Genomic DNA, 20,141 nt, shown 5'->3' on the forward strand with positions numbered 1-20,141 from the left:
TGCAATGAACATAGGTGTGCAGAGGTTTTTTTTGTATTGTGCTTATTTATTCCTAGGATACATCCCTAGGAGTGGTATAGCTGGATCAAATGAAAGCTCAACTTCTAGTTTTTTGAGGAATGTCTATATTGTTTTTCAGAGAGGCAAGACTAGATGACATTCCCAACAGCAGTGAATGAGTTTCTTTCTCCCCACTTCCCCACCAATACTGATTGTTCTTGTTCTTTTATTTTTTTTTTTTTTGGTTTTTGGGCCACACCCAGTGGTGCCCAGGGGTTACTCCTGGCTGTCTGCTCAGAAATAGCTCCTGGCAGGCACCATATGGGACACCAGGATTCGAACCAACCACCTTTGGTCCTGGATCGGCTGCTTGCAAGGCAAACACTGCTGTGCTATCTCTCCGGGCCCTGTTCTTGTTCTTTATGATGTATGCCAGTCTCTGTAGCAAAAGATGCTACCTTATTGTTGCTTTGATTTGCTTCTCTTTGCTGATTAGTGATGTGGAGAATTTTTTATGTGTGATTTAGCCATCTTTATTTCTCACTTTTTCTCCCCAATTTTGATCTGTTTAGATGCTTTTTCTTGTTAAGTTCTCTAAATACTTTTTATATCTTAGATATTAGCCCCTTTTCTGATGGGTACTGTGTGAATAATTTCTCCCATTTCATGGTGGCCTGTAAAAACACTGAGTATTAAGTTTTATCCTAAAATATTTTTCTTTACTGGTTCTATGCATCCATTGTATATGACCTGAAAGTAAATAATTTCCTTGTAAATACTTCCTAGAAGTTTTGTGCCTTCTGCATGTAGAAACTCCCAATATCTATCTTCTGTAGCTAATCACAAACCCATTTTTTAATCATTTTTATTTTGACCATATTGGCTTGCATATCTTTCACAGTAGTATTTTAAGTACATATTAACATTGAATCAGGGGAATTCCCATCACCAAATTTGTCCTCTCTCCACCCCTGTTCCCATTGTGCATCCCATATCCCCCCCCCTAACCCCCCCCCCCGGGCTGCTGGAATAAGTGGTTCCCTCTGTGTCTAGCTTACTTCTTAGTGATCATATATCTGTTTGGTCCTGGTACACTCCCTTATTTCACCCTCTATTTGAGAGGCAGAACTAGATAGTTCATGTTATGTGGTTTTGTTTGAAGAAAAGAAAAGCAATAAAATGGGGTAAAAATCAAATAAGCTGAAAATGGGCGGAGTCCTTCTAAAGGCTTTCAACCTCAGTTTGAGAGAGGACAAGAAAAAAGGAATTTAAACACCATAACAATACAAAAAATATATGAAATATCCAGTGAGCACTACATCAAAAAAGATAAGCACCATATACTAGTCACAGTCCTGAAATAAAACCATGCCAGAGTGCAAAAAGAAAGATAAAATAAAATAAAATAATAAAATAAAATAAAATTGGAGACATCAGTTTTAATATCTATACCAAAACAAGAAAGTCAAAGAAAGGAAAAAATAACTAAATGGATAAATAGATAAAAAATTGTTTTGTGCCTTATTTTTTTTCTGCATAGGCACAGTAAATATTGGGGGCATTAGAGAGGGAATTCCTTTGGCCTACGAGATACAGGGTTTCTTCACCCTTGAAGTATAATGTCATGGGATTAACTATAGACTCCTTGCATAATAATTTACACTCCCCTCGGTGCTTTCTTGATGTATGGAAGACTTCTGCTTCATAATGGATGGTAAATCAGACCTCTATCAAAAGATCCTGGTGTCTGTACAGCTCAAGGAATGAAGCTTATGATGAATTCTTTCTTTGTGGTTCTAGCAGTTCTGTTCCTTCAGTGTCGTTTTAATCCATCTTCTGTAGTTGGTGATCATGGTCATTGAGCTGTTCTTAGGACGGAGAGTGGGAAAGAGTCTTTCGTTATTTTTCCAAAAGACCCGTTCAGTGCGATTGTCTCAGTCAGACCTCTGGAATTAGAGATCTTGTTCGTTCGTTGTACAGATCATGTACAAAGCCTAGGCTAGAGCTTTTTTATTGGTCCCAGGATGCGTACTGTCCAGTCATGGTTGTAACAACCAGTCATCTGTAGATAGTGATCTTGGCTTTGCGCAGATCAAAGAGTGACAGGTCTTCTGATTTTGTCTTATTGTTGGCTAGTGAGGTAGGACAATCTGCTCTTAGATCAGGTTGTTCTCATTTCCTCGTTGTCAGGATATCATTTTAAAACTGGCACATGTTGGTGTCAGAGCAGTATTAAGAATGCCCCAGAGGGGATTTGGTTCCTGGAGCTGTTTTGAAGAACTGTGTCGTTTCTATATCTGGGATCCAGGAGTCAAGGCTGGACGATAGGTGCCTAATTCCCTGGGGTCTAAATTGGGTCCACATGACATATGTTCAAGGTGGAAGATGCCCCTGTATTGTAAAAAAGTATGAGTTCTTATCCCTAGTAGATAAGAGCTTGTTTTAATACATGAGATTTTCCCTTTTTTTAGTAAGCCTTTGCAGGAAGAATGGTGCTACATTATATTGCTGGTGCATTTGGGGGTGGAAATAGAAGATAACTGAGACAGGACAAAAAATATATATATGCTCACATATATATAAAGAAAAAATAAAAACAAAATAAATATAAAATAAATTAAAATTTTTTAAAATTAAGTAAAAAAGTAATTAAAGTAACAAAGTGATGCAGGAGATTACGTTACATTTGGGGAAAAATAGGTTAAGAGGTAGTGTTACAGGTCTTATACTTATGATGAAAGTATAGGCTTCCCCATTGTTTTTTGAGATTTTCTTGAGGGGTATGGGCTCCAGGGCGCCTTTTCATCACACACCCTGGGCATCTTGAAATTGAGAAAAGATTTGCTGCAGGGAGGTCTTGGGTAGAGTTCTTGCAGTGGGAATCCTTTTGGTACTAAGTCTGGTATCAAGCCACAGTCCACGTTAGGGAGAGGTGATAAGGAGGGCCACATAGCATGAGTCAGTAGGGGTGTTGGTTGTATTTTCTTGCCAGGAACAAGGTGTGAGTTTGAGTGGGTGTCTCTTCACTTGGGTGCTGGGTATTGGTTCGTTTGGTTAGGAGGTCAGTCTTGATGCCTAATGGATTAAGAACTGAGGGTGAAGAATTTTAATAAGGTGGGAAATTGGGAATGAGTTTGAGGGATGAAGGGATAGTCGAATTTCTGAAGGGCAAAGGGGGGATAGTATATGGGAGGGGTTATATAGGATATAGGTATGGGTTGTTTATAATTTAGGTTTGGCTCTCAAGGAGAATTTCTGTCTCTGTGTATTCTTTCCCCCTTATAAATATATAGAAGTTAGCTTAGGTATATATTAATGAAAACAGGTGGGGAGGGCAAGAGATAAGTTGAGTACAGCAAGATAGTTAAATATAGCACATGTAAGGTAAAGAAACTAATAGATCAAATTTTGGATACATATTGGTTTTATATCTCAAGTACTAAACATTGTGTTAGTGAGGTCTATCTATATAGGTATTTACCCTTAGCAGTATTGTCTGCAGCGCCTTATATATCAGCTTTCCTTTCCTATAGAGGAGGCAACCATGTGGTTTTTATTTGAGATGGATTGAATTGATGATAGTGAGATTGTAGAAGAAGAGGGAGAAAAGAAAGAGAGAAAAAATTAAGTAGTGAGAAGAGAGGAGGAAAGAGCAAGGGAATGTTAGTTTGCTTGAACGTGTTAGATGAGTAGGCCCTGTAGTATATGTCTGAAGATCACAGTTGCTGCTTCCGTGGTCTGGCTGGTCACATGCTTCAGGTCCTAAAAGAGGTCATAATCTAGAGATAATGGGTATGTTAATGAGTTTTATCAAGACATTTTCATAGTGCAAGCTGAGTATGGTATTTCATGTCACTGAGCACTGAGGTGCCACCATACGTTGTCCACCCTTTGTATCCAAGAACCCCTATGGACAGAAAAACTGAGAGGTTATTTTAAATATAGTAAGGTTAAGGCATTCAAACATTGTTTTGAAATGCTTCTGTTGGATTTAGTAATTTCCCATCATAGTCTTTACCTGTAATCCTGTATAAGATCCCTAAGAAATTATTATGGGCCTTTGTAGTAAAAGGCTGATTGATTACTTACTGTCCTCTCTGTGATGCTGTTTCTGCTGTTGCTGGTTTCTATATGGTATAATGTGTAGTTGGGCTTTGTGTTGTTTCTCTTCCATTTCTTTTGGGCACTATTCCCCTATATATGTTTATTATTACAGTGTTTGGAGTTTCTACCCTGTTAAACCCTGTTATTTGATCATGGAGTATTGGCTGTATTTATGGTGTATATTCTTGGTACTTAAGAATAGTGCTATCATTCTGTGTTTATCTTTCATCTTCTAGCTTACTTCATTTAACATAATATTTTCTAGGTCCATCCATGTTGCTGCAAAGTCTACGATTGTATCATTGCCATGTAGTATTCCATTGTGTATAGATACCACATCTTAATGATCATCTGTTGTTGGACATCGAAGTTGGTTCCAAGACTTGGCTATTATACTGAGCGCTGCAATAAATAGTGGGGTGCACACATACTTTGGGATGAATGTCCTTCCAACTTGGGGGTAAATACCTAGGAGAGCAATTGCTGAGTCAAATGGCAGCTCAAATCTGAGTTCCTTGAGCACTCTCCAGACTGTTTTCCATAGGGGTTGGACTAGGGGGCATTCCCACCAGCAGTGGATGAGAGTTCCTTTCATATTGCATACCCACCAACATAGATCGTTCCTGTTATTTTTGATGTGAGCTGTCCTCACTGGTGTAAGGTGGTACCTCATTATTGTCTAAATTTGGATTTCCCTAATGATGAGAGAAGGTGAGCATGTTTTTATGAGTTTGTTGGCCATCTTTCGGTCTTCCTTGGAGAAGTGTCTATTCATTACAACTCCCCATTTTTCTATGGCTTTATTTGGTTTTGGGAAGCTCAGATCTCTGAGTGCTTTGTATATTCTTGATATCAGCCCTTTATATGACATATTGAGTGCAAAGATTTTTTTCCCATTCAGTTAACTGTCTTCTTGTTTTAAGCTGGGTTTCTTTCGCCATGCAGAAGCTTTTTAGTTTGATGTAGTCCCATTTGTTTATGTTTGATGCTAAAGTTCTTGCCATTGGTGCTCCATCCTCAAAGACTTTTTTGATATATAGGTGTGTGAGTGTTTTGCCTATTTTTTCCTCAATAAACTTTATAGATTCTGGTCTGATTTCAAGTTCTTTAATCCATTTTGAGTTGACTTTTGTATAGTGAGTGAGGTTTGGGTCAATTTTCAATTTCTTACAAGTGGTTTTCCAGTTGTACCAACACCATTTGTTGAAGAAGCTTTCTTTGTTCCATTTCAAGTTCTTGGCTCTTTTGTCAAGTAGTAGTTGACTGTATGTCTGGGGATTTATGTCTGGAAATTGTGTTCTAACACATTGGTCTGAGGCTCTGTCTTTGTACCATGCTGTTTTGATCACTATGGCTTTGTAGTATAGTTTCAGGTTAGGTAAAGAGATGCCACCCAGCTTCTTGTTTTTTCAGTATGTGTTTGGCTGTCCTGAGTCTTTTGTGGTTCCAGATGAATTTTATGGTTGATGTTCTAAGTCTTTAAAGAATGATGTCTGAATTTGGATAGGGATTACATTAAATCTATATAGGAGTTTGGGTAGGATAGTCATTTTGACTATGTTGAATCTGCCTACCCACGAGCATGGAATGTTCTTCCATTTCCTTAGATCTTGTTCAATTTCTTTTTGCAGTGTTTTGAAGTTTCTCTTGTAAGGTTGATTCCTAGGTTCTTAATATTTTTTATACTATTTTAAATGAAATTGTATTCTTTTGTTTTTTTTTTTTTTTGGTTTTTGGTTTTTGGGCCACACCCTTTTGACGCTCAGGGGTTACTCCTGGCTATGCGCTTAGAAATCACCCCTGGCTTGGGGGGACCATATGGGACCATAGTCTGTCCTACACTAGCGCTTGCAAGGCAGACACCTTACCTCTAGCGCCACCTTCCCGGCCCATATGGAATTGTATTCTTAATCTCTCTCCTCTACTTTGTTATTTGTATAGAGAAACACTACTGCCTTTTGTGTAATGACTTTATAGCCAGCCACTTTGCTGTATTGGTTAATTGTTTCTAGGAGTTTTAGTCAGGGACAAACCCATTTTTTTATTTAATACCAATAGTAAATAATTTTAGCTCTTTGAAATTTTATTTCCTTTTATATTCTTTCCCATTCTATTTTTTTCAGAATACATTATTGGAGCAGCAGAAGGCAGCATTATAGCAAGCACTACATTAATGAAAAATACAAAGGGGAAAACATTTACTACGAACAATGGCAATTCAGGTAATACTTCTATTTTAATGATAATTTAGTAGGTGAGTACTTGATGCATGCATAATCCTTTCTCATTTTAGGATCCTGAATTGTCAAATATATTTAGGGACTATTATCTAAGTTTGTCTAAATAACAGTGCTTATTTTAAGGATATTGGTACATTTTTATTCTGAAATTATGTCTGTGTTTATATAAATCATATTGTAAGAATGTAATCATTAAACAAATCAACTACATACTTTTTATTAAATTTTTGAACACAGATTATTAATTAAAAATCTTTTTGGTTACTATTAACTTTTCTATAATTTCCAGTTAGCATTACTGCCTCACAATTTTTTAGGTTGTCATTATTTTTTTGTTTTTAAAAAATACTGGGCGGCATTCAGGTGTTACCCCTAGTTTTGCACTCAGAAATTACTCCTGGCAGGGTAGGGGGACCACATAGGATATTGGTGATCAAACCTAGGTAGGCTGCATGCAAGGCAAATGTCCTATCTGCTGTGCTATTGTTCTGGCCCCCTGTTGTCACTACTGTTAACTTTGCCTTTTTTATTTTAGAATAATTAAACAAATAGATTTATATATAAGTTATAATCCACATGTTATATATCTTACATTGAGTTCTCCATAGAAAAATAATTCAAGCAACTCATAATATATTCTTTAACTCACTAAATATCATTTTAATTGCCTATATGTATTCTAGATTCTAGAAATATTAAATTTTAGGTGAATAATACAATTACATATATAAAATTACTATGTGAACTCTAAATTTAAGGGATGGTAAAACTGTATGAGTATAGTGGGTTGAATGGCAGCTTTCTCCTTCTTCAGAAAAGATGTCCATAACCTGTGTAACTCTTGAAAAATGAATAAGTGAAAATATTATAAAGGTTCTCAAGATGAAGTCTGAATTCAGTTGGGTCTTATATCCAGTAAGTGACTTTGCAAGAAAAAAATGACCTTGGGAAAATTGCAATGTAAAGATGGAGGTAGGGATTGGAATGGCACATCTAAAAGTAAAGCAGCATCTAAAAGCAAAGCAGGTTATTTTCAGGCACTGGGAACTGAGAAAGTAAAGATTCTTCCTTATAAAATGGTGATAACTTGATTTTAAAATTATGGCTTCTAGAGAAAAGAAAAAATAAACTTTTGTGTATTTAAATGACAATTTTTTTCTGACATATATGAAAATAGTTCTAGGAAAGTTTATTGAGTAACTAATATATAATTTTAAAAAATTAAATATAATTATAATTAAAATTATTTTTTAAAATTATGTATTTTCAGCTACAATGTTTTTAAACTTAAAAGAAAAACTTGGTTTTGTAAATAAAGAAGACCATTAGTTTAAATTTTGGGGGTGGGGTGGGCCACACCTGGCAGTACTCAGGGGTTACTCCTGGCTCTGAGCTCTCTGAAATCTGTTCTATCAGGCTCTGGCGACCATATGGGATATTGGGGGTGGAGCCCAGATCTAACACGCTACCATTATGATATCACTCCAGCCCCTAATTTACATTTTGTTTTTACACATTTGTTGATTTGTTTTGGTATACAAAGTTTTAAATAAGACTGAGAAAGACACTTTCTATGTTCAATAAAGGCATAGTATTCTATATGAAATTATCAATCTGCGACAGCCTATCAAGATAATAAAATGTATATAATATCAAGTAAGATAAAATATTCCAAAAGTACAGAAATAATAAGAATATTTATGAAAATAGTGTAATCTTTTTATTTCCTAATAACTCGTTTGTGGGGATTTTAAATTAAATGAATGACTTTTTGTAATAGTTTAGCTAACATGACTTTTAAATGTTAACATGTATAGTATTGATATGCAAAGTTACCACAGATCATCATCACCAAAGTTCCCAACCCATCCATTACTATCCTTATTTCTATTCTACCTTTCCCTCCCTACCTAGAATGCTTCATAGTAATCTGAGATTTGCTATTTTAAAACAAAAGATTATAATCATTAGATGCTATCTATTCCCTTGTTTTGTTTATATACCACATTTGTCTTTCTTACACTGATTTATTTTGCTTAAGGAGATACTACTCAGTTCCAACCAAGCTGCAGAAAATTGAAAGCTTTTGTTTCTTACAGAATGTGCAGTATCCCTTGGTATATAAATGTCCCAATTTTCATATCCATTATCTACATTGGACACGTGGCTTGTTTTTATTTCCTCACTTTTGTCCTTAGTGTTGCAGTAATAATAGCTGTGCTTATGTCTTACTGAATTAACATTGTGGTGGAATCACTGAATCATAAGTGAGCTCTGTTTTTACTTTTTGAGAAATTCTCAAACTTTTTTCCATAGAGATAGAAGCAGATTACTTCTCACTAATAGTGAATGAGGATAACTTTTTCACCACATCTCTGTTAAATTATTTACTTCCATATTTTGGAAGGGGTAGATATCTTTCTCATTGTTTTTCGATAAACTACCACGAACATCTGTATATCCTCTATGGGAAAGTGTCTGTTAATTGTCTCTCCACATATTTTGTTGTTGATCTTTATGATTTTCTTTATATATCTTAAATTAAATCTTTATTCTATTTATGTAATGAAACTATTTTCCCCAGTCAGTAGGGTGTCTTTTTATTTTAGGCTGAGTTTCGTTTTCCATACAAAAATATTTTGATTTAATATCATCTCCACATTTGATATGGTTTTTGCCAGTGAGACAAATTGTTGATGACACCCTTGCAGTCATATCCTGAACAATTTTAGCCATATTTTCCTTTAAATAATTTATAACTTGTGATATAATTTTATGATTTTTTAAAAAAAAAGTTTTTGCAGCACCTGGTGATGCTCAGAGGTTACTACTCCTTGCTCTGCACTCAGGAATTACTCTTACAAATATTTGGAGGGAACATTTGGGATTCCAGGGAATTTCATGCATGCAAGGCAAGCACCCTATACCATCTAAAGCCCCTAATCTCATCATCTTTAACTCACACTGAATTAAGTTTTTATATGGTGTGAGTATAAATTCAGTTTCTTTTATGCACTAAGGATATTCAGTTTTGCCTACATATTTGTTGATGAACTTTCCTCCACTTCTTATAATCATGTCATATGTAATAGATTTGCTGTTCATAAACTGATGGTTTATCTCTGGATTCTATTCTATTCCACTTATCTGAGAGTATGTGCTGGTTCCAGCACCCTGTAGATTTTATTATTATAGCTTCATAATACTAGTAGAGTCAAGGATATCATCTTGAATTTTTCTTCTTTAATAATATTGCTCACTGAGTTGATAGTATTTTAATGTTGATTTCATAGAAGTTGTTTAGAAAGTGTTCTTGTTTCTTAGATATTTTGGAATTGCGTGGAGAGTATGGGCAGTAAGTCTTCTTTGAAGATTTTTAGAACTCACTACTAAACCCATCTGGACCAGATCATTTTGGGGGGTGGGGGTGGGAGATATTTAATTACTGTTTCAATTTTCTTTCTCCTAATTGGTCCACTTAGGTTTTCTACTTCTTCCTGACTCAATCTTAGGAGGTCAGATGATTCTCATAATTTAGTCACTTATTTTAGTTTTAGTTTAGTTTTTCTTTTAGTTTTAGTTCTTCAAGTTTAGTTACATAGAGTTATTTGTAGATCTTTCTGTTATAATCTCTCCCTTTTCATTTCTAAGTCATTGGAGGAATCTTTTCTCTTTCTCTCTTTTGAAGCCAGTTAAGTGTATGTCAATTATAATTATTTTTTCAAAAATCCAGCAGCTTCTCTGACATTTAAAAATGAGCTGTCAAATCATAGTGAGTGAAATAAATAGAATGCCTATCTTGAATACAGGCAAGGGGTGGGGGAGGAGGGAGATGGAGGGATAAGTGGTGGAAATATTGCACTGGTGAAGGGGGGGTTCTTTTTTTTTCTTATAACTAAAATCCAACTACAAAGATGCTTGTAATCATGGTGCTTAAATAAAAAGTATTCATATAAAAATGAGTTGTCAAACATACCACTTTTTCGTTTGCATTTGTGCCACACCCGGTGGTGTTCAGGGGCCACTCATGACTGTTCTTGGTACCATCAGGGACCAGATATACTGGAGCCACAGGCAAGACAAGAGCCTAACCTGTACTATATCTCAGACCCTTATTTTCTTTTTAAACTGTAGATTGTAGCATACTTTAAGGCTTTCTTAAAGCTTAATTTATATATCAAAACACTAATTTTAAGGTTAATCAAAAACAATTCAAGAATATTTTTATCACACTTTTTGGTAACACTTTTAATTTTATTTTTTATTAACAGATATTCTCTAATTTACAATACTGGTATGATGGCTTCTCATGCTTATAAATCTAATATCATACACATCAGTTAATTTTTGGGGGGGATTTTTGAGTCACACTCGGTGACCCTTAGGGGTTACTCCTGGCTATGCACTCAGAAATCACTCCTGGCTTGGGGGGACCATATGGGATTCTGGAGATCGAACCAAGGTTCATCCTGAATCAGCTACTTGCAAGCAAATGCCCTATCATGGCATTATCGCTCCAGCCCAACACTTTAATTTTGTTCATATAAATTACTTTATTTAAAGACCATGAATCACATAGCTTCATAGTTTATGATTATCCAGGTAAATGTGAGCACAATTATTAAAGAAAAAAGAAAGAAAAAGAAGAAAGATAAAAAGTACAATAGCGATTCAGTCCTGCATTGTATTTGTCTCTCAGCCACTTCTGCTTCTGCTACCTCTCCATGCTGGCAAAGACCTAAATTCCCATTTTGTTGATAATTTTTATCATGAACAGGATTGCCAAGAAGATGCTTTTAGAAGAAATCAAAGCCAATCTCTCTTCTGATGAAGATGGATCTTCAGATGATGAAGGTGAAGTAAGAAAAAAAAGACCTGGAAAACAAAATGAAGAAAACATTGAGGAAACAAAAAGTCAAGTCAATCCTGAATCAGATTCAGACTCTGAAGAATCTAAGAAACCAAGATACAGACATAGGCTTTTGAGACACAAGCTGACTGTGAGTGATGGAGAATCTGGAGAAGAAACAAAGACAAAATATAAAGAACACAAAGAAGCAAAAGTCAGAAATAGGAGGAAGGTGAGCAGTGAAGATTCTGAAGATTCTGATTTTCAGGAATCTGGAGTTAGTGAAGAAGTTAGTGAGTCTGAAGATGAACAGCGGCCTAGAACAAGGTCTGCCAAGAAGGCTGAGTTAGAAGAAAATCAGCGTAGTTATAAACAGAAAAAGAAAAGGCTACGCATTAAGGTCCAAGAAGATTCATCCAGTGAAAATAAGAGTAACTCTGATGGGGATAAAGAGGAGGACGAGGAAGAAAATGAAGAGGAAGAAGATGAAAATGATGATTCCAAATCACCTGGAAAAGGCAGAAAGAAAATTAGAAAGATTCTGAAGGATGACAAACTAAGAACAGAAACACAAAATGCTCTTAAGGAAGAAGAAGAGAGAAGAAAACGTATTGCTGAGAGGGAACGGGAACGAGAGAAATTGAGAGAAGTAATAGAAATTGAAGATGCTTCACCTACCCAGTGTCCAATAACAACCAAGTTGGTATTAGATGAAGATGAAGAAACTAAAGAACCATTAGTGCAGGTTCATAGAAATATGGTTATCAAATTAAAGCCTCATCAAGTAGATGGTGTTCAGTTTATGTGGGATTGCTGCTGTGAATCTGTAAAAAAAACAAAGAAATCTCCAGGCTCAGGGTGTATTCTTGCCCACTGTATGGGCCTTGGTAAGACTTTACAGGTGGTAAGTTTTCTTCATACTGTTCTTTTATGTAAGAAATTGGATTTCAGCACTGCTTTAGTGGTTTGTCCTCTTAATACTGCATTGAATTGGATGAATGAATTTGAGAAGTGGCAGGAGGGATTAAAAGACGATGAAAAACTTGAGGTTTCTGAATTAGCAACTGTGAAACGGCCCCAGGATAGAAGCTACATGCTACAGAGATGGCAAGAAGATGGTGGTGTTATGATCATAGGCTATGAAATGTACAGGAATCTTGCTCAAGGAAGAAATGTGAAGAGTAGGAAACTTAAAGAAATATTTAACAAAGCTTTGGTTGATCCTGGTCCTGACTTTGTTGTTTGTGATGAAGGCCATATTTTAAAAAATGAAGCATCTGCTGTTTCAAAGGCTATGAATTCTATCCGATCAAGGAGAAGGATTATTTTAACAGGAACACCACTTCAAAATAACCTGATTGAATATCACTGTATGGTTAACTTCATCAAGGAAAATTTGCTTGGATCTATTAAGGAGTTCAGGAATAGGTTTATAAATCCAATCCAAAATGGTCAATGTGCTGATTCTACCATGGTAGATGTCAGAGTGATGAAGAAGCGCGCTCACATTCTCTATGAGATGTTAGCTGGATGTGTTCAGAGAAAAGATTATACAGCATTAACAAAGTTCTTGCCTCCAAAACATGAGTATGTATTAGCTGTAAGAATGACTTCGATTCAGTGCAAGCTTTATCAGTACTACTTAGATCATCTAACAGGTGTAGCTAGTAGCAATGAAGGAGGAAGAGGAAAGGCAGGTGCAAAACTTTTCCAAGATTTCCAGATGTTAAGTAGAATTTGGACTCATCCTTGGTGTTTGCAGTTGGACTACATTAGTAAAGAAAATAAGGGATATTTTGATGAAGACAGTATGGATGAATTTATAGCTTCAGATTCCGATGAAACCTCCATGAGTTTAAGCTCTGATGATTACACAAAAAAGAAAAAAACAAAAGGGAATAAGGGGAAAAAAGATAGTAGTTCAAGTGGCAGTGGCAGTGACAATGATGTTGAAGTTATTAAAGTGTGGAATTCAAGATCTCGAGGAGGTGGTGAAGGACTTGTGGAAGATACAGCAAACAACCCAGCAGCTTCTTTAAAACTGGAAGAAAGTAAAGCTACTTCCTCTTCTAATCCAAGCAGCCCTGCTCCAGATTGGTATAAAGATTTTGTTACCAATTCTGATGCTGAGGTTTTGGAGCATTCTGGGAAAATGGTACTTCTCTTTGAAATTCTTCGTATGGCAGAGGAAATAGGAGACAAAGTACTTGTTTTCAGCCAGTCCCTCATATCCTTGGATTTGATTGAAGATTTTCTTGAATTGGCTAGTAGGGAGAAAACAGAAGATAAAGATAAACCTCTTATTTATAAAGGTGAAGGGAAGTGGCTCCGAAACATTGATTATTATCGTTTGGATGGCTCAACTACTGCACAATCTAGGAAAAAATGGGCTGAAGAATTTAATGATGAAACTAATGTGAGAGGATGGTTGTTTATCATTTCCACCAAAGCAGGATCTCTTGGAATTAATTTGGTTGCTGCTAATCGAGTGATTATATTTGATGCTTCCTGGAATCCATCTTATGACATCCAGAGTATATTCAGAGTTTATCGCTTTGGACAAACTAAACCTGTATATGTATATAGGTTCCTAGCTCAGGGAACAATGGAAGATAAGATTTATGACCGGCAAGTAACTAAACAGTCACTGTCATTTCGAGTTGTTGATCAACAACAGGTTGAACGTCACTTTACCATGAATGAGCTTACAGAACTTTATACATTTGAGCCAGACTTGCTAGATGATCCTAACTCAGAAAAGAAGAAGAAAAGAGATACTCCTATGCTGCCAAAGGACACAATACTTGCAGAACTTCTCCAAATACATAAAGAACACATTGTAGGATATCATGAACATGATTCTCTTTTGGACCATAAAGAAGAAGAAGAGTTGACTGAAGAAGAAAGAAAAGCAGCTTGGGCTGAGTATGATGCAGAGAAGAAGGGACTGACCATGCGTTTCAACATACCAACTGGGACCAATTTACCCCCTGTCAGTTTCAACTCTCAAACTCCTTATATTCCTTTCAACTTGGGGGCTTTGTCAGCAATGAGTAATCAACAGCTGGAGGATCTCATTAATCAAGGAAGAGAGAAAGTTGTGGAGGCAACCAACAGTGTGACATCTGTGAGGATTCAGCCTCTTGAAGATATAATTTCTTCTATATGGAAGGAAAATATGACTCTTTCAGAGGCCCAAGTTCAAGCATTAGCGTTAAGTAGACAAGCCAGCCAAGAACTTGATGTTAAAAGAAGAGAAGCAATCTACAATGATGTATTGACAAAACAGCAGATGTTAATCAGCTGTGTTCAGCGAATTCTTATGAACCGAAGGCTGCAACAGCAGTACAATCAACAACATCAAATGACTTACCAACAAGCAACACTGAGTCACCTCATGATGCCAAAGCCTCCTAATTTAATAATGAATCCTTCTAACTACCAGCAAATTGATATGAGAGGAATGTATCAGTCAGTGGCTAGTGGGATGCAGCCACCACCATTACAGCGTGCACCACCCCCAATGAGAAGCAAAAATCCAGGACCTTCCCAAGGGAAATCAATGTGATTTTGCACTAAAAGATTAAGGGATTGGAAAGGAAGATAAAAGATCTTTTATTTTTTTAGGAATCAATGACTTAACAGAACTCAACTGTATAAATAGTTTGGTCCCCTTAAATGCTAATCTTCCATATTAGTTTTAAAAAATTTAATAGGCATATCATTTCTTCCTGACATTTGTCAGTGATGTTGCCTAGAATCTTCTTATATACATTAAGTACAGAAGATATTTCAAATTGTTTTCAGTGAAAACAAGTTCTTCCATAACAGTAACAACTCTACAGATTTCTTCTCTAAATTTTTATGCCTGCTTTTAGCAATGATAAAATTGTCATAAAATGAATAAATTTAGGAAAGAATACAGACTTACATATTCATTCTTTACATATAAAATACACAGCTGAGTTCTTAAAGTTGATTCCTCAAGTTATGAGATACTTTTATACTTAATCCATTTCTCGATTAAAGTGATTGAAATGGTTTTAATATTCTTTAGACTGAAATTTGAAACTGGGCTCCTGTTATATCATCTCTCTGAAAGTTAGAAACTAAGGGTTATCTTTGACACGAAATTGTGTGCAATATTCTTAAATACTACTGCTCTAAAAGTTGGAGGAGTCTTGCAGTTATCTTAGCATTATATAAACAGCCTTAAGTATAATCTGAGACGAAAATTCCTTTTTCTTTAGTCTTTCTGCTATTTAAAAAGATCACTTACACTTAATGAAATAATTACTGGTAACATTTCAGAATTGTGGTTTACCTTCCACACACGAATTTTCTTTCTTGGCACTAAAAAGACTCTTGACTGCTTGGTGCCAGTGCTAGGCTTCATCCTATTGCTGGCAGTGGGATGTGGATGACAAAATCAAGTTCTAGCATCTTAGGAGGTCAAGGCTGACTTGTGGTTGTTAATGCTCACACCCTTTTTTATAAACAACATCAAAATGGCAGAACTATCGCTGACTTTTAAGTTCTCAGTGAGGAACGTGCTTTAACAATTCCCAGTACTGTCAGTATTGTGAAATAATTCCTCTTAAGAGATCACCGGCCTTTGTGTTCTTCCTTTCTCTCATCATATTGTTCTTTTGCCCCAATTACCCTGTGTTTTTTGAATTATATTACTTTACAAATGTCTTTTTCTTTGAAATTTTATCTGTAAGGTGATTTTCAGATCAGAAATCATTTCTCCATATTCTTAGGAAGTTTTACTAGAAAAGCATTATATTGTCATTTTTTCAGCCAAGGCTATAAAAATGACATTTTTATTCATGTACAATTTGATTGCTTTAGTTTCTTTTACAAATAATAGTTAAACTGTAAAAATCAACATGGCAAAACCATTTTTGAGGTAATTATGTAAACAAGTAGTAGAGAGAGCTGAGGAATTTCAGAAAAAAGAAAGGTGGGCAGAGGATTTGCTTTAGATTACCACTGGATTAGATTACAGTAGCTAAAACTGTTTTGACTTTAGATGATTATTAGATTTCATTTTTATCTTGAAAGAACAAATGATGAAACATCCAAGAACACTAGGTTTGTGATAGAGAATTTGTGCCATTTTTTGGCTCTGCCCCCACCTTTTTATTGTAAGTTATACTAACAACTTCCATATATTTGGATTTATTTCAGACATACAATCAAGTCTGTCATTATGGGGGATGTGTGTTTGCTTTTAGAATAAATGAAAAGAGACAGAATTTATTAGATAATTATTTGAAGGCAGTACACTCTGACCAGCTGTTAATAGTTGGTATTTCTACATGTCCAGAACACTTTAAATCTGATTTACTAGACCTGGAAATATTCAATATGGTCTATTTATTTGTTCAAAGATGTAGATGTGAAAATTTTAGGCAGTCTTCTAAATGGATAAAATTATAATACAAAGGAGAATTAATTGGAAATTAAATGATGAATAAAACTTTGATCACTGTACACTCTTCTCACTTGACATTTTAGCTACATAATATGTACTTTGAGTAAAACCTCAAGCTTTAACAAATATTTAAAATCAAAATCATGTCAATAAGATACTAAAAGACTCATTTTTATATTTGTTTTAGATGTTTTAAATAGTTGCATTGGCTTAAAAATGACGGTTTAAAATGTTGCTTGTAATACAGTTTTGCCTGCTAAATTCTCCACATTTTGTAACCTGTTTTATTTCTTTGGGTGTAAAGCGTTTTTTGCTTAGTATTGTGATGTATATGTTTTGTCCCAGTTGTATAGTAATGTTTCAGTCCATCATCCGGCTTTGGCTGCTGAAATCATACAGCTGTGAAGACTTGCCTTTATTTCTGTTAGATTGCTTTTCAGTTCTGTATTGAGTATCTTAAGTACTGTAGAAAATATGTCACTTCTTCCTTTAATATATATGAGGACTGGAATTGTGTTTTTAAAGAAAAGCATTCAAGTATGACAATAATACTATCTGTGTTTTCACCATTCAAAGTGCTGTTTAGTAGTTGAAACTTAAACTATTTAATATCATTTAATAAAGTGACCAAAATGTAAAAAAAAAAAAAAGTACAATAGCAAGAAAAATTGTGAAAATTATTGTATTTTACAACGAGATTATTAAGTCATTGTGAGAAGGTTTATTCAGCTCTTGTTGCTAGTTGATCATTCTATTCCTTTATTTCTGATCATTAGATGTCTTGAAACACACATTGGCATCTAAATTGATGTATCCCTATGAGGATGACAGTAATGAAAGTAGTTGTTGCTTTGCTACAAATTTGGCCATATGGTCCAGGAACTCTAAGCATTATTACTGATACTGAAGCTCTTATGGGATGTGGTTTCAGCAATTATGAGGAGGTGGGGGAGGCTATCCATACTCCAATAAAAAGTCCAGGTGATATATCACCCTCAATAATACATACCATATGTACTCGAGTATAAGCCTATCCCCCAAATATTACCCTAAAAACTGGGGAAACTTAGTGACTCGAGTATAAGCCGAGGTGAAAAATGCAGTAGCCACTGATACATTTAAAAAATAAAATTTATAACCCAAACAATTAGAATAATTGAGGAATCAGGAAGTAAATGTTTTATAATATTTATTGCTAAAGAAAAACTGTGAACTAGGGCCGGAGAAATAGCATGGAGGTGGGGCATTTTCCTTGCATGCAGAAGGATGGTGGTTCGAATCCTGGCATCCTGTATGGTCCCCAAGCCTGCCAGGAGCTATTTCTGAGCATAGAGCCAGGAGTAAACCCCTGGGCACTGCCGGGTGTAACCCAAAAATAAACAAACAAACAAACAAACAAACAAAAAAACACCAAAAAACAAAACAAAACAAAATTGTAAACTACCAACAATAATTTTGAAACTTTAAATAAAGTGCAGGAAGCAGGGCCCGGAGAGATAGCACAGCGGAATTTGCCTTGCAAGCAGCCAATCCAGGACCAAAGGTGGTTGGTTCGAATCCCGGTGTCCCATATGGTCCCTCGTGCCTGCCAGGAGCTATTTCTGAGCAGACAGCCAGGAGTAACCCCTGAGCACTGCCGGGCGTGGCCCAAAAACCAAAAAAAAAAAAAAAAAGTGCAGGAAACAGTAGCTAAGCAGGTAATCAAGCTAAATCACAAAGGTTAAAATATGGGGCCGGGAAGATGGCGCTAGAGGTAAGGTGTCTACCTTGCAAGCGCTAGCGTAGGATGGACTGTGGTTCGATCCCCCGGCGTCCCATATGGTCCCCCCGAGACTGGAGCGATTTCTGAGCACATAGCCAGGAGTAACCCCTGAGCGTCAAATGGGTGTGGCCCAAAAACCAAAAACAAAAACAAAAACAAACAAAGGTTAAAATATTTTAAAACTGGATTCCTCCTCTTCATCATCTGTATGACCAAAAAGAGCTTCAGCTGTATTTGATGTGAGGGTATCAGCATAGATATTGTCATCATCATCACTGCTGTCGGGTCTCATACAAAGCACAGAATAGTGTGGCATTCAGTTCAGTTCAGTTCAGTTGCCTACCTCTTCAGCTCAGCTGGGAGTTGTGGACTGATCTAAAGCACCGTCCCCTCCAGCAGGCGGTAGAAGACGACTGGAGACTACATGCATTTGATTCGATAACCTGTATGAACTGAGTATAAGCCGAGTTAGGGTTTTTCAGCACAAATTTTGGCTTATACTCAAGTATATAGGTACTTGGAGTTTTGGTCAGATTGGTATCTCTGCAAAGAGCCATAGTGGGATATTGAAACTGGTCCATTGGCAAATTAATGATTGTGGGTGATGGGTGTAGCAAGCAGGCAGAGACTTAGTCCACCCTCTCCTCCTGAGATTTCTTTAGTATGAATATGCTATTTTGTTGGATATAAATATGGCCTTCTTTGAATCATTGGTGTGTATTAGCCTATAATTCTGTTAATTCTGAGTTAGTATTTACTAGGGGATTTCAAATCTGCTCTTGACTTATGACTTTTCTAATCCATCCACCCATCCACTCTATGCTATTAACTGAGAGCGTGCAGCCCATTTACATTAAAATAAATAATTGAGATTTTGAAATTTTTTGCTATTTTTATGGCTATTTTGAAAACTTCTAACATTTGACTTTTACATTTTATATGGGGCCATTCATTATTACTCGCTGAGTTGATTTAGATGCAACTAATACTATGTCTCTTCTGGAATAATTTGATCTGTTCTTCAAAACAAGTGCTTTGAGATTATAATAAACTTGGTTAGAGGTATTTTTCATTCATATGTGGACTTTATTATTCTATTCTCTTCTTGCTTTTAACATTTCATCAGAGAAATTTTATATAAATCTACTGTTTTTTTCTTATATCTTTTTATAACATTCTTTTTTTTTGTTTTGTTTTGGTTTTTCAGGCCACACCCGTTTGATGCTCAGGGGTTACTCCTGGCTAAGCACTCAGAAACTGCCCCTGGCTTGGGGGGACCATATAGGACGCCGGGGGATCGAACCACGGTTGCGATCTTTCCTTGGCCTGCGCTTGCAAGGCAGACACCTTACCTCTAGCGCCACTCGCCGGCCCCTTTTTATAACATTCTTATATCTTGTTTATTTCATGCTTTGTTAAGGAGTTGATCTTTGCTTTTGTCACTTAGATTACAATGTGTATTGCTATTATTATGCTTGGGTTTACTTTGATCTTTGGGTTTACTTTGATTTGCTATTAACAGTACATTGAGATATTATCTTTTGCAGTCTTCATTTTGCTAAATTATTCCCTAAAATTATTCAATGATTTTGTGGTTAACCCTCATAATTAAATTATTCCCTAAAATTTTTGATGATTCTGAGGTTATTCCTCATAATATTTTTAAGAATGTAACCCAAACTCCTTAAGAACATGCTATTCCTAACAAAACTTTAAATTTTCGGCAGGAGTGATCATAGAGGGTTT

General features: G+C 35.8%; 2 protein-coding genes across 2 annotated transcripts in view; both read left to right on the plus strand.

Moving 5' to 3' along the window:
• Window positions 1-20,141, plus strand: part of USF3 (upstream transcription factor family member 3) — an 869,396-nt gene that overhangs the window by 751,662 nt on the left and 97,593 nt on the right. The window lies entirely within an intron of this gene.
• LOC126025784 (transcriptional regulator ATRX) lies at window positions 11,114-17,283 on the plus strand. The gene has a single exon (XM_049785553.1). It carries the CDS (start codon window positions 11,114-11,116, stop codon window positions 14,759-14,761), a length of 3,648 nt encoding a protein of 1,215 aa, XP_049641510.1. The 3' UTR covers window positions 14,762-17,283.

Source organism: Suncus etruscus, chromosome 13, assembly GCF_024139225.1.
Source record: "Suncus etruscus isolate mSunEtr1 chromosome 13, mSunEtr1.pri.cur, whole genome shotgun sequence".
NCBI classification, from domain to species: Eukaryota; Metazoa; Chordata; class Mammalia; order Eulipotyphla; family Soricidae; genus Suncus; species Suncus etruscus.

Excerpts from the sequence above, each read along its gene's own strand:
- LOC126025784 (XM_049785553.1), top strand. The coding sequence starts at position 11,114 with ATGAACAGGATTGCCAAGAAGATGCTTTTAGAAGAAATCAAAGCCAAT.